The sequence below is a fragment of the Callorhinchus milii genome, unplaced genomic scaffold (genome assembly GCF_018977255.1).
Source record: "Callorhinchus milii isolate IMCB2004 unplaced genomic scaffold, IMCB_Cmil_1.0 Scaffold18, whole genome shotgun sequence".
NCBI classification, from domain to species: Eukaryota; Metazoa; Chordata; class Chondrichthyes; order Chimaeriformes; family Callorhinchidae; genus Callorhinchus; species Callorhinchus milii.
In genome coordinates this window covers 12,667,255-12,694,875 of record NW_024704759.1, presented here as the reverse complement: position 1 = coordinate 12,694,875, position 27,621 = coordinate 12,667,255, and the positions used below count along the sequence as shown (strand labels likewise).

The window sequence follows — 27,621 nt, the reverse complement described above, 5'->3', positions numbered from 1 at the left end:
CCTTGTCTGCTGTAGGGATCACAATCCAAACCCCTACACTGTGCAAAATGTACCCTCCCAACACCCCCCCCCCCACCCCCCACCCCAATCCCCAGAACAAAAAAAATATATACTGGAAGCTCCTTGAAAAAGCAGAGGGCTTTCTTTCCTGGCTAACTAATTGGGTCATTCGTGCATTATCCGGTGGTGAGACATGGTTAATAATAATATTAATCCTTGCATTTGATATAGCGCTTTTCACGTCGGGAGGACGTCCCAAAGCGCTTCACAGAACACACTGTAAAGTGAATCGACTGTCTATTTGTGGGCGAACGCGGCAGCCGATTGCGCACAGCAATGTCCCACAAACAGTCACGGATTGAAAATGACCAATTTATTATTGTTTTTGGTTTTGGAGTATTATTATTAGGCTCTGTGTGGAGTAAGGAAACTTGCCCAAGGTTTCGCCCTCTGCCTGGAATTGAACTCCGGTCTCTCACTTGCAAAGCGAGTGCTCTAACCACTGAGCTACAGGACTCCACAGTTCTGGTTGTGAGACAATTGTCAGGTTTGCGTTACAGATAGTCACTACACTTAAAACAGCAGTTACTGTACCGCAGCTCTTTGTAAACAAGGAGAGATCTTGAAATCCATCTGCTCTGCAACAGGGAGACCGTTCACTTGAATGTGTTTATACTTCTGACTGAACTCTTCCCCATTGTGTGCAACCGATTCCATGTTCTGTGATGAGAGGTCTTGTAATGCCTAAGTTTACTTCACAGCGCAAAGGTCACCTTGAAAGATTTGTTACGAATCATCAACTCTCACGAATTTCAAATTGCTACCCGTTTTAAATATTTGGGACAGAATGTATTGGGAAGATGCCAACTTCTGATAACCGAACGCATTGTGTAGGTGTTGATATTTTCTGGCAAAGCTTCAGAGCTAAACCAGAAAAAAAATGGGTTATGCATAGTTACCTAGTCATCAGTGAAGTACAAAAAAAAATCAAGATTTGCAGCACGTATTGGAACAGTTTGCAGTGCGCCAAGCTGAACCACAATAAAATAAACTTCCAGGAGAAGCTGAAAGAAAATCTAATTCTTGCAGAAAATTCAGCACTTATTCAGTCGAAAATATCCAAGGTACTGTAACAGTGAACTATGAGTGAGAAAATTATGGGCACCAATACCGTACATTTTCATAGAGCATATTTAATTTGTAGATTTGCATTAATCAGCCATCAGTTGAGTTGCTGAAAACTTGTTTGAGCCAGGACTCCTCTTAAGAAGGCTACAACTACAGTTAACACAATTGGAATTTCAATGTAGAATCGCAGCCATTTCTGAAGAACGTGCAGGATGCAGAATTTTCTTACCATATCCCTGAGCAGCTACTTACTTCAAGAATTTGGACTGGGGCCCTAAACCATGAAACTGTAACACTACACCTTGAAAAGAAAGAGGAGCGGGGTGGAGGTGGAAGGACAAAAAAAAAATCAAGTTCACATTTATTTCTTTACAAATGTTCTTATTCTTGGACCAGCATTCATTCCATCTTTGCCTCAGTAACATTTGTTTTTTTTTTAAAAACGGGAATATTTACATGACAAATTACGTTTGGATTTTCTTAACTAAGTGATCAACAATATAAAGTTATGAAAAATGAATTAAGTATTTAAAACTATTTTCTCTGGAACGTTACCATTCAAAATCTACATGCCTGAGCTATAGAACTGTCATTGTTGATCTCTCATTTGTACCTTTCCAAACGATGCACGGAGACGCTCTTACAAACTGGTAGATTTATATGAGAATTGTACTATTTTTTTAAAAACAAAACATTTCACCGAAGTGGACATAAATGTTATTCACACACAAAATGAATTAAGTGTTTAAATGAATTAGATAAATGTCAAGGTGACTGAAGCACTTTTTGTATAGGGAAATTTCTATTATACTATTGGTTTCCCAGCAAAGTACTGCATTTTATATATACTATATATTTATACACACAAATCATATCGGAGTGAGCCATTGCCACAGAATATACAAAACCTTGAGTTTCAAGACAACTACACACAAGCTAGTGGATTTTAGTTAGATAATGATAACTAACAAGCATGTGAACCTTTTTTTCCTGCACAAATGGAAAAGTTTAATGAGACTGACAAAAATCTAAAGCAAATGGTTATTTTCTACTAATTGCATTTTTTTATATAAATAAAGTATCCATGTTACATCCAAATAACTGTCTCCAAATAATATTAAGTCAATGGAGTATATAATAATCCTTGTATTCGATGTAGCGCTTTTCACATCTTCCAGACGTCTTTACAGAAGTGCTTTACAGACATCTTCTAGAAGTGCTTTACAGAATATATTGGAAAGTGAATTGAACACACTGTAAAATGAATTGACTGTATATTTGTGGGAGAAAGGCGACAGCCAATTGCACACAGCAGTGTCCCACAAACAGTCGTGGATTGAGAATGACCAATTTATTATTGTTTTGTTTTTGGAGGGATTATTATTAGGCGTGTGGAGTAAGGAAACTTGCCCAATTCCCCTGCCTGGAATTTTACCCAGGTGTCTCGCTTGCAAGGCGAGTGCTCTAACCACTGAGCTACAGGCCTCCAGTTAACTTAACTGGAGTTAACAGTTAACTTAACCAGAAGATTCCAGCAGTAAAAAGTGAGGTTAGTCTCAGATGTAAGATGGACAACATTAGTAGAGAATGACCATTAAACATTAGTTTATTTAACAAAGTTTTTTTTAGTAAAGTTGCTTTGAAAATATGTAAACATACAATTCAGAACTGTAAGACATGAAGCAAATAAAATTGCAAATAGAAACTTTGTACAGCAGCCAAAAGCAAATACCAAATATTCAGTATTTTCAATGCAATGTGTGAAGTTGGGAAAATTATGTTACCATCAAAATTAATTTAGGACTGGGTTGAATGTTGCAATCCCTTGACCCTTCCACAGCCATCTGGCAGGGTTCCCTGATGTAACACATTAGTGATGCTTCAGGCTTCATCCCAGCCTTAAATGTGATTACTCTTAACCAGAAAGTCATTCACATGTTCTGTCATTTATTAGTGAATTTATTACAGTCCAGTCTGATATACTGTAACCAGTAAATATTGTACAGCAAGACACTTCATACTCTTGTTCAGTCCCATCAAATAGCTTTTACTTGGGCTCTTCAATTGTTCCCTTGCTGAGATCTGTCATCTTAGGATATTTAACTTTCTTTTGATCCAACTCATTCTGGGCCCATAATAGAAGTTTTAACAGTTTGGCTAGTTTTGGTGTTGATTCACGATTCTCATAATCCAATACAGCCTGATTTACTTCACTCCACACCTAAAGAAAAGATAAGATGAGTTAATTTCAAATCATATCCAGTTAAAAAAGTTAAGACATCCAAATTTAAAGTGTACAAGGCTTATGAATCATACTTGGATCAGATGAGCATTACAGGCATCATCAAATTTAAACCTTAATAATCTATATTGTGGCCCTCCATTTTTTCTGAGAAACATTTGCAGTTTGCATTGTTATAGCACCACTGTTGATCAATTGGGGAACTGCAAAAGCACAAGAACTTTGCAATCTTCTGTAGTTCCCAGAATGCCCACGGTAGATTACCGACATTGGAGAAACACTGTTTTTGTAGAACATAAGAAAATTAGCAATAATTGTGACCTTCTTTGCTTTCACAGAACTCTTTGCTGACACAGGTAAGTAAGTATAAGCTTGTCTAGGCCCCAGACCAATTCTGAACAGACCAATAATCATTTTGAATCCCAAGTATAAGGAGTTGAGGAAACAGGAATATTTATGAAAAACACCATAAAAAAAAGGTATGCGCCCCCCAAAAAATTCCCTTTCAGCAGTTGAATTTGAGCATTTTCTGGAGCAATACGTAGAACACAGCGCTGCAGTTACAGTAGTTTCTGATTCAATCTTTTACAAAAAAATATTTTTTATGAAGTTCTAATGCTCATTGAATCAAATCAAGATTTTTAATGCACACATTTCATAAGCCATTCTGTTTTGCTGTTCAAGGTCCAACCAGGTATTTTGTTTCCTCTATTCTGCTAGCAAAAACCCATCCTGTAAGCGCCACAAAACCTAAGGCAATAAAAAATGCAATATTTCCAAACATATATAATCCATTCTGATCTGTCTACACAAACCAATTTATACTGTATATTTATACTGCAACTAAAACAAAAGACAGGAACTCTAGTGACTATCCCCTAAAATGATGATAGGTGTTTTTAAATAAAATAGACTGGAGATAGGTAATCAATCCATCAAGTTGCAATGTATTGCGTTGATCTTTTCCGTTTAACAAATGTATTAATTACTACTGTAGTTTATTTTCAAAGAAAACACATACAGAAAAAAAGGGAAACAGTTTCAAGACAAAGCTCAATTTCTACAACCAAAATTATTTAATAGAATTTATGAAAGTCTGAAACAGTGTAAAACACAATAAACTGCAATAACCTACCAGCTGAAGTGGTATGGCTGAAGTAAAACTTATGAAAAGAAACCCAAGAGTGTTGACTAAATAAACCAGTGCAACTTTAACATTTTGAAATACTAGGGTATTTATTTATTCAACAGATTTCATCCTGAGCAATAAGTTATGTAATTACATACAAATTAGTAATAATCACACTAATCTCTAACATGCACCATGACTCCAATATGGAAAATGTTGTTCACACAAATTTTAATAATGCAAAAGGGAAAACAGTAACTTCCCTTAACCAATTGAACAAAGATCTTTTCAAAACTGTGAACAAAGCCAATAAGTTACAAACAGAAACATGCCTTACCTTTTGTCTCTGCATCATATTTAGTAGATCCCCAAATGGCGAATCCTCTGGATTATCGAAAGCTAGAAGGGCCAGTGTACGTTCCATCTCAGTTAGACACTCTCGGCTTTCTTCCCCTTGCTCAGCAAGCTGAGTCTGGGCAAACTCTAATGCTGCTTCAGTCTCTCGTTGGCGAATCAGCTCAATCAAATGTTGTTGCTGCAGGCAGAAAGATTACCAGCATTAACCTAAAACTGCAATGATTCACAATAATTCGACATTATTCAACGGTAGCACTCATTTTCTGGAAATCTGAGTTTTATCTTATCACCATTTCAGAAAACTAGACGTATGCAAGGTCCATATTTCACTTGCTCATTCTTAGTAAAGAATCTCGATTTTGCTTCACAAAAAATGGATTTTCTCCCTTCCTTTCGATATGAAATGTGCTCCCCCTCCCTTATAACCAGTGGTGAAGGCTTCTCTACCTGAAGGTGGAAGTAAAGATAGCGGTTCGTATCTAGCAGCTCTGGATGCAGACTATTGATCAGTGCAATAGCCTCCTGGATTTGTCCATTCAGTATCACTTCGCGAATTTTGATACGCTCATCAAGGGTGTCTAAGTCAACACTGGGCTCTATCCCAGATTCCACTCTGAATTTCTCTGCTGCTTCCTTAAAACCTTCTGAAACAAAAAACACAGATAAAAGATCTCGCCATCAACAATGCTTGGTTTTCAGTTTCAAAAATGTCCCTGATAAACTTCCAAATTTTAAAATTGTTCAAGTCAATTTTTCAAGATGCTATATGAAAAGGGTCACTTGGTAATTCCGTTATAACAATCGCCATCTACCATTCATAAAATTAGACAACATTATCACGGGTCTGCAAAAATAACTTTATAACAGGGTCTTGAAAATTTAAAAGTTTAGTTATTAATGATTAAAATTCCAGGAACTTTACATTGCAACCATGGAGCAGAGGAAGCTTCCAATCTGTCTGAGAAAACAAGGCAAAAATAATTATTCTGGAAAGACTTATCTCTGTGAATGATCTCATGCTGAAACCACTCTCGCCTTGTGTAAAGAATATAGCAACGGTTATAGGTGGTGGCAATACAAAACTGAATTATTCTGCACAATTGTTTCTGCCAGTAAACCACTTAAGAGAGTAATTGCTACTATAGAGCCTTTGGCTAACAATTGTTTGTGGTATAATCTCTTCACTAGGATGATCTTTTTTTTACTTTCGGGGTTACCTTTCTCTTAATTTGATAAGGAAATTTTGTTATAGAAAGACCTACAAATAGCTTCTCTTGCAAAATGACCGGTAAATCTTAACATTGTTATTTCCACTAGTCTTACCAGTTACTAGATAGTTCATTATTAGACGATTCATATCGGCTCTTTGGATGTGTAAATTGTTGAGTTTTTCCATCCATTCATCTTTAGTGATTTCATCAGGTTTTTCTGCATAACTCATTATGAATCACCTGAAAGACAAATATACATTGCTGGAACACACCCAAATGCTCATGCCTACGTCCAAATAGAACAAAGAAAAAAATGTCCATCCTCTTCAAAAGTCGGAGTACAACTTTTTTTAAAGTGATAAGCTCTTAAAGCAGGAAGTTGGAAATAGTCAGTGTTCTTATAGTGTATTAAAATGTATTTTAGACATACAGTACATATTACATTCAATTCTTCCATATTTCTACTCACATATCAAAGGTTTAGTTATATAAAAAAATATTTTTTGAGCTGATCAAGATCAGTGAAATCATAATTGGATGGAAAACGTTTTGATTTTCCTTTGACTCCAATAACCCAAGCATAAAATGCTACTATGTAAGGTAAAGTGCTGCGAAGCAAAGATCCTTCTCCTTGCCTCAATGATGGAGACTTACAATACAGTAATAATCCTTGCATTTGATATAAGATCAAATCATAATCATGCCAACACACTGGAGTTTGAAGTTCACCCACAATTATTTTTGGAAGGCTCCCCAATTAATCCTATAACTTTTCCTCTCAGATCCTGTCGTAGACAGGCATTGCACAGGACGAGTCATATAAAACAAGTTCTCCTCTAGCAATCAGAGTCCACTAGTCTTGATTAACCTCCCAATTTGATTGGGCCTACTCCAATAAGAAAAAGAGCCAAGAATGATATGGACCTAAATCTGTACAAAGCATAGTAATGTGTAAAGGAGTACTCTGGACTGCAGTAAACTGTAATGAAATCAGGATTTCTCTCTATTTTGTATCAATGTTTTCCGAAATATTTTGCTCAAAAATTTAAATTTCATAAAATACACTTCATGCAAAATTCATCTGTGGTCGGTTCTGTTATTTCCGCTGCCCCTCTCATTCCCATAAATCTTTTTCTTCAAAATGGCTGGCAAATGATGCGCCACTGCCTTCAAACCATACCCAACCTTCAATTCTAGAAGTGGTTCCAAATTGCTGGTGCCTCAACTGACAGCTGATCTTACGGGGAAAAAACCCATTGCAGGCGATTCTAAACAAATTGAAACACCAAATGCCCAGTTCAGATGCCTTCTGTGTGTGGTATATTTATGAAAAGTCTTGAGCAACCAGGATTTTGAATACTGGGCCCAGTTGCCGGACTCCCAAGTCCCCTTTCCCTTACCTTTAAAGTTGCTGCCTAAAATATACCTTTACATATCTACTTCAACCTCACAGTGTGGCAGTATGACTCCAGATTTCATGGGGGTGCAACATTTCACCCAAACCACCCTCAGTGGGGTACAAAATGTAAAGCCAACAAAAGAAATCTTGAGCGTTCACACGCAAGAGGGACTGGCAATTCGGTATAAAACACCCAATAATCGAGCCACCACTGGCAACATCAACGCCGACCACCCTGTCGACCCATTCCGTGCTCTCCCCCCCCTTGAGGATGTGCTTTGCACGTTTATAAAGTTATTTGCCAGAGGCTGTGACTCCTGCATTCGGATTATTTGCGTTAGCCGAGAAAGACGCCAGCACCCATCACTCACTGCCAAGTTATAACAGGGAGGATGATGATGGTGATGGTGGTGGGAGGGAGGGAGAGAGAGAGAGGGGGATGGATGGGTGGGGGAAAAGGAAGAGATGATGAAGAGGAGGAGGATGCAAACTCAAATCGATCTGCGATGCAGCACGTAGGCAGGTCCTGTTGGAAGCCTGGAAAACGTTAAGCAAGTGAAAGCGTTGCACTTTTACTATTCTGCATATAATATATAGATATATATATAGAAAGAGAGAGAGAGAGAGAGAGAAAGTGAGAGTGAGAGTGGTGGGGGGGGCGGAGGGTTGGATAGGATAAGCTAAGAGGAGGGCGGGGAAGAATAACTGCGTCGGCGAGGCCTACGCTCAGGGGACACAACAATACAACCTGTCCATCGCTGTATAAACAAAGCGCATTTACCGCCTCCACTCCCCCATCCCACACACAAAAAGGCCGACGAGGGTTGAAGGGGAAGGGGAGGAAGCCGGACTGCGAGGGGAGGAGAAGTCAGACGCCGCTTGTCAGGTGCCATTGCGAGTGTGTGTGTGTGTGTGGGGGGGCGGTATATATATATATATCAAAATATATAGATATCTTTATATATATATACATATATTAGAATATACAACAGGAATGTAATTTTTTTTAAAAAAAAGGGAAAGGCAGAGAGACGAGGGGGGGAATCCCGAGTTCGCTGCCGCGTTTTTTTTCAAAAAAAACTTAACGCGAGCGTGTAGTTACCTCAGCGGGTCAGGTTCTGCCGGAGCCCAGGCCGCATTCCCTCCCTCCCTCCCCCCTCACCCCTCGACACCCCCTCCCCCCTCTCTCACTCACACACACACACACACACACGACACCACCACCAACCCGAAAAGCGAGCGAGAAAAGCTCGCGATCTTTCCTTCCGTGATAAAACTTGACGCAACTCCAACGTGCTGGCAACGGACAGCCTTTGGCTTTCGCCCGCCCGCCCTTTTTTTTTTCTTTTCGCCCTCCCTCCCTCTCCCCCACACACACACACACACACACACACTCTCTTCCGACGCTCCGCTCCGCTCCGATTGGACGGCTCCCTGAACCGGACCCGCCTCCCCCCCCGCGCGACGACGACGACGACATCAGTGCGGCTTCCGATTGGCAGGCGGGCCTGTCAGTCACCCGCCCGAGCACCAGCTGCTGCTGCCTCGTCACTAAGGGAGGGAGCGCGAGCGTCTGCGGAACACCCCTCCCCCTCCACCCACCAACCAACAACAGCAACAACAAGCGGGACTGGGCAAGAGGGGGCGGCCGCCGCCCGTGCGCATGCGCGCGGGCCGCGGCGCGCGCCGGAACCTGGCGTTCAAGGCCGTTTGTTCTCCTCGCCGGCGGCAGCGAGCGACCGGAGCGCCCGGACTACAACTCCCAGAAAGCGCCTCGCGAGACCGCCTTCTCCGCCCCACACCTCCCCCCCCCTCCCCCCTCAGCCCACCCACCCACTCACCCTCAGCCACGGTTCCTCCTCTTCCCCCTCTCTCTCTCTCCCCCCTCCTCCCCCCCCCCCCCCCCGCCGCCCCCCACTTCGAACCGCTGTACCAACTGATTCGGCGTTGGATCAGCGAGCGAATGAATGAGTGAACGGGCGGGCGGGCGCGCCGCCGGGTCTGAGTGAGTGAAGGAAGGAGGGAGTGAGTGAGTGAGAGTGAGTGAGTGAGAGAGAGAGAGAGAGAGAGAGGAGCCGCCGCCGTCGTCGTCGTCGGGGAATCTGCGATGTTCTTCACGTTGCAGTGAGGTGAACGACTTACGTACGACTTCGCTATATTAGATATATATATATAACATATATATATATATATATATACCGTCCCACAGGGAAGAAAGACATAGGCCGAAAGGTGAGGATCTTTATGAGGGAACTGGGGCGGCGGCGTGTGTTTTTTTTTCCTCAGCGCTTCTCTCTCTCCCCCTCCTCCCCCTCCACACCATCACCTCGGGGCCGACACTCTCCCCCCCACACCCCCCACCCCCCACCCACAGATCTCCCGTTTATTATACGTTATCGTGTGTGTGTGTGTGTGTGTATCACGGTCCGCGCGCCCGGTATTTAATGCCGACTGTTGTTGCTCAACCCCCACCCGGTCGGTCGGTCGGTCGGTCAGTCCCCCGATGGCGTTGGTTTGATCCGTTGCCGCAGCCCCAACGCCATAAATCCGTGTCACTCAGCGGATTCAAAAGAGGATTATTTTCTCTTTTTTTTCCACCTAAACCCCCTCTCTCCCTCTTCCTCCATTGCCTTCCTTCCCGTTGCGACTCCCGGGCCTCGGGTTTTTTTTTCGATGGACCGTTGCACCTGAATGCAGAGAAAGGATCAATTCGGTGTGTGACTGTTTTTTTTCTCTCTCTCTATCTCTCTCTCTCTCTCTCTCTCTATCTCTCTCTATATAACTGGTTGGTTGACCGTATGGTTTAGCAGAGACGCTGCTTTGGGTTCAGGGTTTGTTTGAATGGAGGGGAAGGGAAGTGGTGGTGGTGGTGGTTGGGGTCGGAGAAGAGGGTGAAAAAAAAACACAGCTCCCAGGGTTCAGATCAAACGCAGCAATGCAGCAGGTTTGTGTGTGTGTGTGTGTGTGTGTGTTTTATTTATCTATATATCTATATATAATACATAAAAACATCTTGCATATACGCCCGCAGCCCTCGTTGGTTTACAAGGGGCTGAACTCGAGTGGGGGGGGGTTCGTTTCCCCGGGGGGACGAAATAGGCGTAAGATGGATAGGCATTTATTTAGCCTTTCTGGGTAGAAATGCGTCAGAAAGCAGAGGAGATTGGGTACCCTGGATCCCTGCAAATGGTGATGATGGAGATCCTGGAGGGAGGGAGGGAGGGGGGGGGATGAGCCTATCCACAGCTCTTTCCAGTTGGATGGCCGGCGTCTCCTGGCTCATCGTTATCGGTGTCGCCTTCAGCGTCTTCTCCTCCCATCAATATATTAAAAAAAATGCCGTGCGCCGCCAAGGCTAAGGGCCGCGTTTCTTGGCCGGTTTCGAAGTCGGCTCCCACTGCTTTGGCTCGGTGTCCACCGCGGCTGCGTAACGAACGCTGAGGGGGTGGGCTGCTGCTGTCTGGATTAAAAAGGGCTGTTCCAATGCAAATGCTGTACACTGATGATGGCGCCAGTAGATGCATGCACTGCTTTTCAAAACATGGGCTGTGGCAATTTAATGAATGACTTCCCGGTTAGATTAAACTACAAAAGGAAGACCGAGCAGTCTTTAACATTTTAAGTGGTTTTCACCTTTTCATATAGCAAAGCCACATGCAATTTTTTTGAAACTGATTATTGCTATTTTTTGGCAAACGTTATGAGAAACACATATTACCCGTGCTAAAAAATAAAATTCAAATTCGAACATGATACAGTACATCAAATAGACATTAGTACGATTTTGTCTTAAGTTGCATTATCACTGTGGTACTAATTGTAAATGCTATTGTATGAAATCTTAATTAATTGGTACGTGCTTAACTGCACTACTTTCACGAATAAAATTCAGCAATTAGAAATCTGGGTAATATATGCTTCAATTTTTGATTAGATCGTAATATTTTTGATATTTTTAAAATGTGTCTGTCAGATATTCTTTACAGTAAGTCTATGGAATCCGGTGTGTGACTTATCAAGATTACTAATGATTCAAAAATGGATTGAATGACATTTTTCAGGGTCTTCATTCAAAGTTGATTTGTTAACTTGACCAGGAAAGATTTTGGTGACTAGGTGTGTAATATTTGATTGGTACAGTTCCAATATGAGCTTTAAATTTAATTAAGAACCAGGCCATGGTGGGGATTAACTGCCAAGACACACATTGAAAGCAGTATTGAAATCTCTAGTCTTTCACTGCATTGGCTTTGAACCCATTCATTGATCAAAAATCAATTCTGTTTTCTAAATTCTGATAAGTGCCCAAACTTTCTAACTACGGGGCTAAAAGCTGTTGTTTTAAAATTAAGTCACTAAGAATAACGAACGGTAAGTTACTCAAGCAGTGCACAGTCATTGTGTGCTGAGATGAAAATAAAACCTCCAAGATTGGTTCATGGTGATTCATGGGTTGAAGCTAATGTTTATTTTTTGACTCCATTAGTGATGTAATGTAACAACACATATTTCAGAGTGGACATTCTAGAGATATGTAAGATGCTAATGGCATAGAGAAAGTAAGTCTGGAAACCATTATTATATGACATAAAGCAGCTGATCAAGAGGACCCAAAATTTAGGACGGACGACAGAAGCCTAAAACTGATCGTTGTATTATTAGCCAGTAAAGCTATTTTGCCTTAAAACTTAAGGTTGTGCAAATTTGTAGAAAACATCTTGTGCCAAGAGATTGCTTTAAGACCGGAACAGTGGACTTGCATTGCAACCCCTTGATGCTGCAATAGGGAGATGATGGGGATATTATTGCAGTTTAGAAGGATGGGCGTCAAACAAGCAGAAATCTTCATCCAAACTTAGCTTGTGATATTTTTCAAAAGTTCTATTGATTCATTTTTCCAGGCACATTCAACATTCAGAAACATTCAAACGTTTAGTTTGTTTTCCCATTCAAGTAACTGATTTTTACAGGTATGTTAGTTTTAAATCCATTTCAGTATATGAATGTTTTTTTAAAACTGACCCATATTTGATGAGTTAAATATTTGACTGTTGTGCTATAGGAGGAACAATATCTGTTTCAGAAAACCGGAACAGTCTTGCACTGAAATGGAAACTAATATTTTTGTAACAATTTTGCTGATCAAAGGCTACTGCAAGTGAAGATGTTGTTTTGTTCAATTTGAACTGCACAGAATTTATGTTGTTTTGCTAAATGTAAAGATGTCTGGTAAATGTAAAAAGTATTTAACAGTGGATTGGTGGTAGGGCTGCCCATCATCCAAATGGACAAGGTAGCTTGACTTTATTGTGTAATTTCTTCTTAGTGTTTTGTAATGTATTAGAAATTTAAAGAGTAGTTTTTGCATTTTTTTAAAACATGGACAGTCACCTGCTGTAAATGGTATTTAGTCCTATAGGGTTTGAAGTCATTGAATGTTAATATATGGCTTACTTAAGAAATTGTATTTGCCAGTAAATACTGCTGCGGTATACATTTGCTACTGATGAATGTGCCTGAGTCATCAAAGATAAAGGAAGAGAAACAAATCTAGCTATTTTGGGAATATATATATTCTATTGATGGAGTACACACAAAAAAGAAACAGTTTTCGAAGAGATTTATTTTGAAGTTGTGTGGTTATTATTTATATATGGATTAGTCCATTAGCAGAGAAATATGGGTAGTCCTATTTCCATTAGTTGAATTAAAATCCTAAAAACTCAGTGCTCTGATCAGACTGCACTTAGTACTTTAGAACTGCGGAACAGTTCTGGTTGTGGTGGCTTAAGGGACTATCCAGCACAGAGGGGAACAACCACAAAAACAGCAATTTATATTTGTAAGCACTATTTGCCCTGAGCAGAGTCTTAAAGTGTTTCTTATAGCTGACTGAGCGCCCGTGATGGGGGTAGAGGGAGCTGAGAATGATGGGGGTGGGAGGGGAACATGACTGAAAGTGCGGTTGAAAGGATGGGTCTTAAGGTGGGCTTTGGAGGGGAGGGGTAAGTGGAGAGACTCCAAAGTGCAGTTCCAGTGAGTGGGGACAGAATGGCTGAAAGCTCACCCACCAATAATCAGGCAGCTGGGTGTTCACTGAACGGTGAGGGCATCCAGGGGTAGAGTTGCAGGAGGTCACAGGGGTAAAGGAGGAGAAAGGCCAGAGAGCGATTTGAATGCAAAGTCAACAATAACAAGACTGACTGAAAGCACTTGGACAAGCTAGGACTTTTCAACCTCAAAGATATCTTGGAGAAAATGTTTTTATAAAGATATATGTTAGATACTTTGAGGATAAGAAAAAACTAAATGCTGAACAGTACATTCAGATATTCCAAGTCTGCAGGACAACAGAGCACCGTTCAGATTTGAGAAGAATAGGACAGAGTCCTGTAAGTGTTTCTTTGCACAGAGAAGTAATCAACCTCGATACCAAGAAGGGTGGTTGAGGCCAGGACACTGAATTCATTGATGTATTGAGGAACACAGTAGGATGGGCATTCTGGAAAACTAAGATCAAGTGCACCCACCTCTTTATAACATGCGTCTTATTAGTTGAGATTACACATGCAAATCTAGGATTCAATAAGAAACTGGTCAATGTGATGTACACAGCTAATGTGCAAAGAATCCACATATATGAGGAGAATTCCGTTTGGGTCTAGATTTCTCCTATTTATGTAGCATTTTACAGCTTCCAGAATTTGACATATTCTTAAATAGAGCCTTAATTTTAAAACTGTTCTATAAGTTTTTTTTAAGAACTACAGCAATTCAGCTTTAAAGTTGAGGCTGAATGCACCGCTTTGCTAAATTCCAGACATGCAAAAAAGGTACATGCATAGATTAACTCTAGACCAAATTAATTGTTACCCCAATAGTGTTCTCTCTCTGAAAGGTGCCAATAGTAAGAGCATCATTTTCTTCTCTTTCGTGACTCATAGAATACAGCAAGACCTGTATAGTGTATCGCGCTGAAATCCATTATGAGGTAGGAGATATCCCTGAGGATTCAAATCTTCTTGACAATTCAGTGAATATGATTCAAAAGAACAGCTGCTCAATACCTGGAATGGAATTGTGAAGTTCCTGTAAGCTAGTATAAGATGGGTCTACTTTCCAGCACAAGAACTGTATACGATTCAAGGAAATAGACGTATAGTAAGAGATGTAAACAGGGATAAGGTAAAGTGCTGAAATGTAAATATTTAAGCAGTTTTACATTTTGCCTAAATTCTGGAGGTGAGCACAGCTATGCTACTTTTTCTTTTTTTTAAAAAAAAGTGTATCTTGATTTAAAATGGAGATTGTCCAAATATGATTTTGATGTTTTTAAACCAATACTGCAGTGGTGGACAGATTCCTACATTTCAGTGTCTAGATTTCAGGACAGTAGGAAAATAATTTCTCCATTTCTCCTCACCGCCAAATTCTGACTCATTAAAATACAGTATGTTGACATATGGGGGATGCAATAGTTAGTAAAAGCTGTTCTTGGAACATTCCGTCCTGTGAAAATATCCTGATTGTACAGAAACAGATGGAATCCGCTAATATGAAAGCATTCAGTTTGCTTCATTGGTTTCATTTTCTCCCCACCCCAAGCAGTTTTAGTGGCAACATTTGCTGCAATGGCTTCCATTTAGGAAAAATAAAAAACATTCTGAAATTGCAGGGGTCAACATTTCATCTGTAAAATCAATTTGATTTTCACATTGTATGGCATCATGGAATGCATATTAGTATAGTGTTTTATAAAGAGTATTGCAAGTTAGCTTAATTAAATGGTGTCTGGCAAGATGAGTGAAGGAAAAATACAGTAATTCTGTCAATTTCACTTAATTTGGAGAGTGTGTGCATTCCATGCCAACAATCTATCTCTGGGATTTCCATGTGTAGGTAGGATGCATGGAAATCTCAGCTTGGTTTGGATACTCTTAAGCATGCTAATGAGTTTCCGCATTTGTCAGCCTGGTGATGGATTTCCTCATGTGTTAGACACCTGGCTGACCAAAAAAAACATAATTTGGTGCAGTATTGCCACAGCATTGCAGATGTTACAAATAATCAATGTTGGAAAAATAGAGTGACTATAGTGTAAATTGATAGTATTAATAAAATCAATGTTCTGATTAATTATATAATAGTTTTAACCGTGATTCTGTGGCTAGGTGGGAAAGTCAGCCAGGTTATGATTATGATCACTTTTCAGCAATCACTATTGGAAGGTGCATGTTTGTTAACGCTAGGTGAAAACAGGGAACAGTAATGCTGTAGTAGTAATACTACAGTAATAATAGTTGTTGCATTTGGTATAACGCCTTTCGGGAAGATGTCCCAAAGAGCTTCATAATATATACTGTAAAGTGGAGTAACTGTGTTTGTGGACGAACCCCAGTTGTAATATCAGATGAAATCATTATGTGGAATGTCACTAGGAGTTTTATTCTATGGTTTGCTGGTACTGTACAGTTTCCCCTGAGCACTGACAGTAGCTTATCTTTAAGTAGAGTGAAAATCGCAGAAATAAACAGTAGTGACATAAAAGATGTGCTGCCGCCTGTAAACCATGATGGACTGCGGAATTATCCCCAATGTATTCCCAGGTGAGACAGACAGACCTTGGCAGTAGAGAAGTCAATAAAAATAGAATATTGTCATTGCTCTCAATTTCAGCCATAGCCATGTTTTTGGAGTAAATGGATTTTTAAACTTTCAGTGATGATATAACAGCAAACTGGGTACTATTGAGCTCTTCATCAACCCCAGTATTTTTTCTTTTTAAACAAACGATTATAAAACATTTGGATAGCTTTCTGGGAAAAATCATTTATAGGCAATGCTGAATTATTCAGGTACAGCAGGGAGTGACCGACATTGTGAAAGAACAGTAATAGTCAACATAATCGTGCATTTCAAAACCACGCCATTCTGAATCCAGTGCAAATAAACCTGGGAACAAAGGTTGTTCAGTCCATGGTCATTTTAAAGTATTCTGAACACATTTTCTTTAAAACTTAAGATTTATTTAAAAAAACAATAAGTGGTACACATGTGCTCCTCTGTTTCACAGCCCTGCTATATCTAGTTATATCTAGTTATTTCTCAATAAACAAATATAATTATCTTAGAGAATCTAATTTTTAAATTCTTGGCCTGGTTAATCTAAAATTATGAAAATGAGAATCTGCGTTACCTTCATTTCACACCTTTGAACATGTCTAAATGTACCGAGCGTAAAATAGAACTCAATTTGGACAATGTGCACTAGTGATGATATCTGGGAAATGTAAACAGGATTGGATAAAATGAACAAAAGGTCTTTGTTTGTCAGATTTGTATCTTTTACAAGAGATTCCTGTAAATCAAGTCTTCTCCATGCTTGACTATTCAAAGCCAAGTCTTCCCCATTCTTCCTTGATCTGCTCAAGGACAGAAATTGATGTAATTAATGACACACCTTCCGACATTCTTTCTTACTGAACTGAGTTGCGGAGGGTAGCTTGGCAGAGATGGGATGAGTCCTTCATTACTTCAGCAAAGTTGCTGAAGTTCCCCAAAACATTGAAGATTTGAACATTTTAACACCATTTTAATGTTTGTATCACTTCCATTTTAAAGGAGGTTCCTTTCAAAATTACTGTGTATAATATATATATGTTACATTATTTGATATCCAGTGTTAATCTCTTAGACATGCAGCGTTCCCATTTGTTCTAAATTAGTAGTAGAAGTGAAAACGTATTTATTGATTATATGCCATCAACAGAAGTAATGTCGTTTTTTATAAAACTGAATTTCATTTCTGATTTGGTAATCTGAAGTTATTCCATTTGTGGTGCATTTGTCCTAGAAAGGGGGTGCGATTTGACCTCCTGTGAGATTTTTAATCTTTCTGTAATGAAACAAAGTTTAAGCACTTCCATTTTGGTTCTGATTTTTAATTTATTTCCATATGATACCGTGTGAACTGTAGAGTGTTATATTTGAAACAAACTCACAGTGGCAGGATGTAACATTAATTGAATACATGTTGCTGATGTGTGATAAAGTCTCAGCTGCGTTTTGGTGTGGGTTTTTAAGTTGCAAACGCCACTACTGGGAATAGAACATTTTCACAATTTTAGCCCAGTGTTTGCAAAGGCTTTTGAGTGAGATTGCTTGCTGATTGATGTTGCACTGTGAATAGTATTGGGGATGAGACGGCCTAAGCTTCTTCAAAATTGCAATCCTTCCACCAATCTTTACTTTTGTTAGAATGGAATGGATCTAAACCCATTTCCAAACATGAAAGAATAGGGTTTTAACTCTGCACATTCCAATCACCTTGCGAGCTGTAATTACGAATTGGGCTAAAATTGTGAAAATGTTCTTAAATTTAGTCTTTACCCCATTCAGCATTATAGGCGTGCGCGGCACATAAAATGCATGAAAGGTTCCATCTGAGGTGTCTTGAGACTGAAGAGAGATGGCGTATCCAGTATTTCCTTGTAGCTTCATCCCTTAAACCCTAGGGATCCTCCCTCGTGCTCTCTTCTGGGAATTATCAATCCAAATTAATTTTAAAGGTAGCCCAGCATTCCAGTTGCCTTGCTTATTGTTGACTCACACTGTTTGCACATGGAAATGACCCTAATTACTGTTCTTGAAGCGTATTGGTCCTTCAAAAAATTACCAACCTCCTTCTTTACTATTCTTTTTTTCTCTCTGAGCTGCTGTGTTTGCCCTTGTTTTTTCAGTCACTGTCTGACAAATGAACGTCAAAGCCTGACTGATACGTTGAGGCAAGTTGAGCAAAGCTATTCTAGTTAAGTGTCAACAATTTGTGTGGAGCATACTTGCACAAGATCACTTCCAATTGAAAATAAAACATGAACATGCCTGAGGGAGGAGATACTTATAACATCAAAGGCACAACAACGTCGACTGAGTGGGGTAAAGATTTTTTTTCTTGTGAGAAAGCACCATATTCTGCTGCTGAATAAGACTCATCGCTGGTTGCATCTCTTCAAAATTAAGACGGCAAAATAATTTTATTTAGGCAAAATAGGCATTTTTACTTAGCAAAATCATTTGTATAACTGATGTGGAAAATGTCTCTCCGGGACAGCAATGGGAGTTGGGGTTAGAGAATCTCAAAGTTTGAAATAAAGGGCACACATAGTTTTTGGCAGTGGAATACCAATTGGGTTGCCATCGTTGATGCAGCTGTCTATCAAGGTTAATGACATTTTGGGGTTATGTCAATGAATAAGTTTCACAATTGAGAGAATAGGTATATACAACAGTTAGGGATGAAGCTACGAGGAAATACTAGATATGCAAGTTCTCTTCAGTCTCAGCAAATCTCAGATGGAACTTATTATGCTGTGCATAATATTGTAATATTGTAATAATAATACGTGTAATATTGAATGGCCTACTCCTGCGCCTACATGTTATGAATGGGATGAAGACTAAATGTAACCCCAGCAGAATGCTTTCAGGTGTGCCAAGACAGCAAGACAAGATAATAAGTTCAGGCTTGTTTTCACTGGCTCCCTTCACATGATAAATTGATCATTACTGTTGTATAATGCCTTGTCACATTATATAACCAACTTTGTAGGTATGCACAATGATATAGAAAGGAGAGCGATCCAGCATACAATACAACTGTTCCATGGAGGGCAAGTTTGGAACTGATACCTAATGTTTCTTTGTGCAAACAGCAACGACAACAAGAACATTTGAGACTAAGGTGTTGGATTCATTTAATAAATGGATAGATGCTTTACTAGGAAAATGCATGTATTCTAGAAGGATGAGATCAAATGGAACAAAGGGCCTCCTTCATCCCACCTCTTGTAATATGGTCGTGATTGACTGGAAAGATTCCACAATAGTCTTTCTGCAAACCTAATTTTTTTATTAAAATATTTAAAAATATTTTTAAAGGCAGGCACAGTTGGTTCAGAATGAAGAAATAATGTTCTTCTGAATTAGCTGACAGAGTGTATGATGGTCAACTTGAGGATATCCAACTGACCTACAATTTAATTTCCCATGACGATGCAGAGTAATGTTGCTGAGAGCAAAGAGGTTCTCAAATAAATCTTGAAATATACAAGAGTATGTACTTTGTTGTAAAGAAGCTTGTAGATTAGTCCATTCCATTTTAGGATAGACATGAGGGAGCATCCTTCATTAGGCTTTGGAAGTCAATCACTTGGTGCTGGGTGAATATCTTGTAAATGAGCAGATATATTTTATGATCCTTTTACCTAATGTATCCATGGTTTGCAGAAGATAATTTTATTTGAAGAATAAGAAGTGCTATAATTTAATGAGAAGCTACAATATCAATATAATGAATGACTACTAAAGTAATGTTCCAAGAAAATATGTTAGACCATACTTTTCCCTGTAATGCTTCAGTTCACCAAATATTCTGAATCCTGCTTTTTTAAAAAAAACGTGTTCAATGACATTTTGTAATCGAGACTTTACACTAAGTAACAGTGCTTCAGGACAAAAATAAATCAGCATTTTCCCCGGCTACCGAAACATGGCAATTGAAAACACTGATCCTTTAATGTCGTGTGATGTCTTGTCAGATTAGATAGCTGTAAAACTGTGGGTCTAAACAGTGATACAGAAAAGAGCTTCAGTAACCTAAGGACATTGAGGGCAGTTGGTGTACCACAGCTGCGGAAATTAATTCAGACTAGACAGATTTGCACCATTCTAGTTTGCACAGCAGACACAAGTACCGTTAGCCACTAAGCCAATGAGGCAGCTATACACCAAGCTCTTAACAAACCAGGAAAGGCATAATCAACTGTTTCTTATTATTGCAGAATGATGAAACATATTTATTCCAGCATTACTTTGCAATGACATATTGTGAAAAGACGTTATTTTCTTGCAAGCTTTCAAAACTTTGTTCAGTGACAAAAAAATATTGTAGCAGTTGAGACCATTTTTTCAAAAAAAATTCTGTTCTGGACAAATTACCTTATTTCCTGCCATTCATATTACTCCAGACATTTACGAAAATATTTTTCTAACGTTTTCATCAAGAATGGTGAATTTCAAGAGCTTTACTGGCAACAAGTTTATACAAACAAAATATTTCCTGGAAATGGGCGACTCAAACCTAATGAGCAGAAAACAGTTGCCCGGACATATTTATTAATCTAAAATGACCTTGTTAAGAACAATAAAGATATCTTTTAGAAATGTTGTTCTTCTGCAGTTAATAATAATAATAATTCTTGAATTTGATCTAGCGCTTTTCACGTCTTCTAGGCACCTCACAGCGCTTCACAGAATATACTGTAGAGTGAATTGACTGCATTTTTTGTGGGCGAATCGCGGCAGCCAATTGCACACAGCAGCGTCCCACAAACAGTCGTGGAATGAAGTGACCAAATTATTATTGTTTTTTTTCTTGAGGGGCTATTATCAGGCGTGTGGCATAAGGAAACTTGCCCAAGGTTTCGCCCTGCCAGGGATCAAACCTAGGTCTCTCGCTTTTGAGGCAAGTGCTCTAACCACTGAGCTTACAGGACACCACAAACAGTTCTTTCCAGTAAACACTTAGTTGTCTGTCATCAATGATAAATGGGCTGATGACATGTGCAGACAGGTTTGGAAGCACACTACATTGAGATTAATAATTTTGCAAATCTCACAAGTGTAATTAAAATAATCCTGCTTGAAAGTTGGTGAATTAATGAATGAAAAAGCACTCATCTCGCATAGGACTATTAACCATATGTCACTTACCAGTCCATACAACCATACAACAGTCCATAAGAAGTGAATCCAACATTCCTTATTCCTAATCTGAAGTGAATGGCAGGGAAGAAGGAGAGATGCCAGGATTTAATTCCATAATTTTAACTCCATTAATTTTAACTGTTTCTAAGTGTGCAGTTCTGAGCACATCTCAGAAAGTGTTCAAATTATGTGTTAAATTTGAATACTACCTAACCAATAATATCCCACTTTCCAATCGCCCCACAGGGTAGAACGCTTAGGAGGAAGGGTAGAATATGTCTTAAAGTGTTGTTGTAAAGTCGGAATGATTTTCAAACGTGAGTGTAGCGCTAACAACCACACGGGGGCATATTGTCACAGAGCCTGAAGAGGCACTGTGTCTATTTTATCTGCAATGTTAGAAGTGTGCACTCCCTTATACTGTAGATTTGGTGGTGCGAAATCGGCTACGTGACATAGACCTCTGTATTTATATTTGGCAAAGTTCACACATTTCCTGCTTTGATGCTCATTGTTTTCAAAGTATTTGGTTTTTTGGGGGGAGTGGGGGGTGGTGACACAACAAAGGTGAGTTTGACCAATTTTTTTGTTAGGGTTCATGCTAAATTCTAAAATGTTACATAGTTCGCATAGAACACAGTTCTTTACGGTAATGTATGTAATTTTGCCTTCTTCAAGGCAAGACTCAAGACCCTCCTTTTTGACTGAGCCTTCAGCCGCCCTCCTACCCACTCTGCCCTCCCTCATCGCAACCCTGCCCTCCCCCCCCCCCAAGCTCGGGTCCTGATCTATGGCCTCTGATCCTTGACTGTTCAGTGCCTTTGGACGTCCTCCCAACGTGAAAGGCGCTTTACAAATGTAATTTTGTTATTTGATTACATTCCTTAAGGTCTTGTGACAATGTAAATTGCGACATATTGGGTTATTTTGTGGAAAGCAGCAACCATCTTAATGTCATCAATTTCTCTTTATTTTAGGAAGTGCAAAATGTCTGACCAAAGGCAGCGTTCACTATCTACATCCGGGGAAACGCTATATGTTGTCCTGGGACTTGACAAAAATGCAACACCAGATGACATCAAGAAATCATACAGGTAATGTGTTTGGAGACCATTTAAGAAATCAAGCTGTTCAGTTCATTCAGATCTCTGAAGCCTTTGTAATCTTTAAAATTCCAATTTCACTTTAAAGACCGTTTAAAAATGGATTGTTGACATGTCCCCTCACCCTGACCATTTCCCCCCTCCTCGCTCCCTCCCTTCCCTCCCCTCACCCTGACCATCTCCCCAATGCTCGGTTCATGACCCAACTGTGCAGCGCCTTGGGACGTCCTCCTGACGTGAAAGGCGCTTTATAAATGGAATCTTGTTGTTGTTGTTGTTGCTGTAAAATGTAGCATTATGACTGCTATCAGTGAACACTGACCAAAACAATCAACTTCCTCAGCTGCTGGTATTGAATGCTGCAGGTATTGAAAGGCAACGCTAGAGGGTGCAATGTGTTGGGGGAGATCCTGTTATAGTAATTTGGCAAATTGTTATTGTGATTGTTATTCCACTGTGTATATATTTATTATCTAAATGGTAATCAGGACTATCAACACCAAATCCTCAGTAAGATCTTATGCTGTTCTAGATTTTATACTTTTGCCTTTCACCTAATCGAAATATTACTATTATGTGAAACGCAGAAGTATACAATCCAGATCAGCATAAAATCTTACTGAGGTTTAGGTTTAGCTTGGGATTGTTACATTCTAACTGTCTACAACCCAAAAAATCATTGATGTACAACAGTTACCTACAATGTTAACTGGATTTGATTGCATTTACAGAAAACTTGCACTGAAATACCATCCTGATAAGAATCCAGACAATCCTGAAGCCTCAGAAAAGTTTAAAGAGATAAATAATGCTCATGCAATCCTGACTGATGCAACAAAGCGGAATATCTATGATAAGTATGGTTCACTGGGGCTGTATGTGGCAGAACAGTTTGGAGAGGAGAATGTAAACACGTACTTTGTCCTGTCCAGCTGGTGGGCAAAGGTAAGTGGATTTTGAAAGTCATAGCAAAGATGTTATATACTCTACAAAATATTAGTATAACAGCTAGTATCTTGTTTGCAGCAGATTTGTTTTTAATTAATGAGTAATATGTAACTCAGCATTGTACGACAGAAGCAATTAATTTAACTAGTTTCTCCTTTTTTTAAAAAAAGTTTTGTTTTCAGCATTTGTGTGTTTTTTTCCCCCCGCTGCAGGCACTGTTTGTCTTTTGTGGGTTGATTACTGGCTGCTACTTCTGCTGCTGCCTGTGTTGCTGCTGTAACTGCTGCTGTGGAAAGTGTAAACCGAAGCCTCCCGAGGGTGAGGAACATGAGTACTATGTCTCACCAGAAGATCTGGAGGCACAGCTACAGTCAGACAATGAACGAGGTAAACGTTCCCACTGACTAGAACAGTATTTTGTCACGTGTAGTTTTAATAAATTGGACAATGGCGATTTTACCACCTGCCCTGTCAAATTAAGAGTTAAATTCTGATAGCAATCAGTAGTGTTTGTGGGAGGTCCCAAAAAAATCGAATAAGCTGCATATTTTGAAAAATAAATGTACCTTCAACCTGCAAATTTCTTGTCTTGGCAATTTCTGGATTCCATTAGATAGTCTCACCATTAGAATCCCATTCAAAAATATTGGTAACATTTGAAATGTATATATTTTATGTGCTGATGACTATAGAAGTGCGCAGGCTAATGATAATCAGTGCATTTTATATAGATTCTTATCACGTCAAAGTGTTTCAAAGCAATTCACAGATTTGTTCAGTGAAGTATAGTGCCTTTATGAACAAGTGGCTTTATAAGCAAATATGGCAAACAATTTGTGCACAGCAGATTCACACAAACAGTCATGAAGAGAGTGGCCTTTTTTAATCTTAGGGAGTTGATTTATCAGTAGAGATGTTAACCCAGGAATAACGTTAGCTATTTGCATGGGCACTATCCTCTCACGTCAGCTGGATAACGCTTCCAAACCAACACTCACTATGATGTCAGCTTGCCCCTCAAATCTTTTTTTTTAACCCCATGTATTTTAAAATTGTCGGTTCTCACTCTTTGATTCGTATCAGTCTTGTTGGCGCGTTGTCTGTGGTGAAATTAGAACCTGAGAACAATCGTGTTCGAAGTAGTTGCTAGAAGATTTTTCAAAAATGTTGATTGACTTTTAGAAAATTGTGCATTAAATGCTGTATTTACTCATCTGTTTTTAAATGTTGCATGTCCTTTTACAGACTTGGGGATTATTTAAGGATGTTTTCTAAATGTGCACTGGTAAATGAAAATATATGGCCTGTTGAAATATATTGAGGTTAATTAATGACTAAATTCACTACAACTCTTGTATTGATATGCTGTGAAGTCATACTCCCTGATAATAATCCCTCAAGAAAAAAAATAATAAATTGGTCATTTGGATCCAGGACTGTTTGTGGGACGCTGCTGTGCACAATTGTCTGCCGCGTTTCGCCCACAAATATACAGTCAATTCACTTTACAGTATATCCTGTGAAGCGCTTTGAGACGTCTCGAAGACATGAAAAGTGCTTTATCAAATGCAAAGATTATTATTATTACTGCTCAGCGTTCTCTTGCATTGGTAGGCTTAGTAACAAAACAATTGCTTCCAATGGTTTCATCTTTGCAACAAGTTCATGTTCCATGTTGGGCTAATATTTCTGTAAAGCATTATCAGTATATCAATGGTATGGTGTAGTTCAAAATTTGTAACTGTTACCTTAACTATGTTGCACACAGGATTTGTATAAGTAAAATAGTAGCTGTGTAGTGTAAATGAATGCAAACTATATTGTTGAATCCACAATGCATTTACTGATTTTTCTTGTGATCTTAATGGACGTAGATTAAAAAATAATTATGAGTCAGTTTCTTCCACCTAAGCAAAGGTTAATTACAGCTGTATCATTCTGGAATATCTGCTTTAGAATTCATCCTCCAAATCTTAAGGCTCAAAAATTCTATTTTCTTTTCAGTTGTGCAGTTCCTAATTAAAGGTTAGTTACGGCTGTATAACCCCAGAATGATTGTGTGCTGCATAATTCTTCCACAGCATGATAAAAGGCTCAAAAATTCTATATTTTTCATATTAAAAAACGACCAATAGTGATAGTTGTTTCTTAGTGCTGTAGCTGAAATCGCTTTATTACCACTGATGTAGATTACAAACTATATTAGATTAGACGCATTCTCTACAAACTACTTTGCAAATTTAAGTCTTATATCCTTTAAGAAGCTCATTTTCCTTTTGAAAAGCCTCAGCACTCCCGTTTGTGTTTTCTATTTATTTAATGACGTTATAATATTTAGAATGTGCACAATGGCATTCTTTACACAGTTAAAACTTATTGCAAAACCTTTTTGAATAGTGTATTACATGTTGAATATAATGGTACTTTGGCGAACTTGAGACTTGGCAATGCACGATAGCAATGATACTTACCTAACCACTCCATCCAATACAATGCTATGTGGAAATAAATAGCCAGAGCAAGGAGAAAATGCAGATAATTCTGCTTTGTAAGCCCTTTTTATGAAATAAAACGGGCTACCGTGAAAACGGAAAATATTTCATCATCTCCTACCACATATCTTCAATCTTTTTTTCAAGACCTTTATAACTATGGTCCACAGAGAAATGTAATCTCCCATTTTAAGATGGGGCCAGGCAGACGAGGAACAACTGGATCATTGGATTTCACAACATTTTAACAGCTGTTGTCTCTCAAGCATTCATTCATGAACACTGAATATGGTAGTTAGTGTCATTTTGCACCTGTTGTCTGCAGGAAAAGAATGCACATACAATCCTGATGTATACACCTCACTGGATACATAGACATCTGGGTGTAAAACAGCATTAATTTAGGATCTTCAGTTGTGTGGATTGAATCCTAATGAAAACAAAACAAGAAGTTTCATGTTGAAAAGTATCCCTACACAACGTTGATCTTTAAAAACACCTTGTTGTGAAAGGTATAGAAAGGACTCGAGTCTCAAATCATTTTATTATAATGAAAATGGATTATTTGGATTATAAATTTGCTTTTTTCACAGAGGGAGATGGAGCAATTGTGGTGCAGCCAACATCAGCCACAGAAACAACCCAGCTGACTAGCGACAGTCACACCAGCTACCACACTGAAGGATTTAACTAAGCGCCATTTGCTCTTGTAATTTTAAAAATTATATTTAAGTCATTTCAGCACTGGGATAGTTTATGCTATAGATCGGGGAAGAACTTTCACAGGACTTTTGCCATGTCGAGGGCAGCCACAGACATCATGGAAAACGTCATACTTTATTTTGCCTTTTTTTGTCATTACTCATTTCCTTCATAACAAAGTACTGTAGCATGCAGTATGCAAAACGTTTAGAGAATTTTTGTATTTTAGTGACCTATTGTAAGGTGCGAATGTTGCATCATTGTTCTATTTACATTCAGCACAGGTAAGTTTAAGCGTTCTGCACATAAGCAACCGATGGGTTCAGAATCATTGGAAAGTCACAGGACCCATATTGTCTTCTGCCTACTGAGCTGAGCCTCCATTGATTCTGCTGCCAATCATGTCAGTTTTTATTTTTTTTTAAAAAATAGTAATTATGGTTGCTTGGAGAGGGGCAGTCTCTGCAAATGTATGTTCTTTGTGCTCAAGATTCATGAAATCCTGTTGTGTACTGTTCATCTAGACAAACAAATTTGCTTATGCAGTTAGATGTATAGATAGAATAAATGTTGTCATTGACTAAATCGAAACAATGATACGTTGTAAAATTATGCTATAGTCATGAATTTGACAGTGCTCTTGTGTTCAGTTTGCATAAGTATAGGTTTCATTGGATTTACTTCAGGCTTTAAGAAGTTTTGTTTTAAGATTTTTTTTGTAAGATTATTGATGGTTTAAGAAGAGAGCATGCTAACTAAAATGACATTAAAATTACTAAAAGGTTAATTTGCGTTTGCTAGTTAATAGCGTACTAGATATATCTACAAAGAGACTCAAACCCCTGCACAAGCAGGAGTGTGTGATCATCCATTTTAAAACTGGAGACAAAAGTTTGGGGTTTTGAGAGTAGTGGTCTGAGTTTATGTGGAAAATCAATGCATGCAGAGCCACGGGCATGTGCAAATGTTTGGGAAACAGTTGTCGAGAACTCCAGAGCATTGGCTAACTTCTGATTCAGAGTCGCAATGCAGCACCATCTGACATCCCCACTTGGCCTGACTTATGATTCATGACTCATTCTGAGTCTAATTTGTTTTGTGGGTAATTAAAAGTCCTGGTACACATCTGTGTATAAACCTCATAAT

General features: G+C 39.0%; 2 protein-coding genes and 1 non-coding gene across 10 annotated transcripts; 1 reads left to right on the top strand and 2 right to left on the bottom strand.

The window, feature by feature from the left end:
* Positions 1-1,177: 1,177 nt before the first annotated feature.
* LOC103190395 (glucose-induced degradation protein 8 homolog) lies at positions 1,178-8,833 on the bottom strand. 6 transcript variants are annotated; one of them, XM_007911159.2, is made up of 5 exons: positions 8,695-8,833; positions 6,180-6,307; positions 5,304-5,500; positions 4,837-5,034; positions 1,178-3,349 (listed from the first exon to the last, which is right to left on the bottom strand). In XM_007911159.2, the coding sequence occupies exons 2-5, from the start codon at positions 6,295-6,297 to the stop codon at positions 3,176-3,178; spliced, it is 687 nt and encodes a 228-aa protein (XP_007909350.1). In that variant the 5' UTR covers positions 6,298-6,307; positions 8,695-8,833; the 3' UTR covers positions 1,178-3,175. The 6 variants fall into 6 exon arrangements, with proteins under 6 accessions (XP_007909350.1, XP_042197646.1, XP_042197645.1 ...); XM_042341712.1 differs by lacking the exon at positions 8,695-8,833 and adding an exon at positions 8,670-8,692; XM_042341711.1 differs by lacking the exon at positions 8,695-8,833 and adding an exon at positions 8,569-8,638.
* LOC103190382 (dnaJ homolog subfamily C member 5) lies at positions 8,333-27,204 on the top strand. Of its 3 annotated transcripts, none has more exons than XM_007911144.2 (5): positions 8,333-8,352; positions 22,208-22,324; positions 23,065-23,278; positions 23,494-23,668; positions 26,367-27,204. In XM_007911144.2, the coding sequence occupies exons 2-5, from the start codon at positions 22,218-22,220 to the stop codon at positions 26,465-26,467; spliced, it is 597 nt and encodes a 198-aa protein (XP_007909335.1). In that variant the 5' UTR covers positions 8,333-8,352; positions 22,208-22,217; the 3' UTR covers positions 26,468-27,204. The 3 variants fall into 3 exon arrangements, with proteins under 3 accessions (XP_007909335.1, XP_007909327.1, XP_007909345.1); XM_007911136.2 differs by lacking the exon at positions 8,333-8,352 and adding an exon at positions 9,503-9,698; XM_007911154.2 differs by lacking the exon at positions 8,333-8,352 and adding an exon at positions 21,758-21,797.
* On the bottom strand, positions 20,948-21,020 carry trnal-caa. Its single transcript has one exon. It is a non-coding gene; the product is annotated as a tRNA-Leu (tRNA).
* Positions 27,205-27,621: the final 417 nt, after the last annotated feature.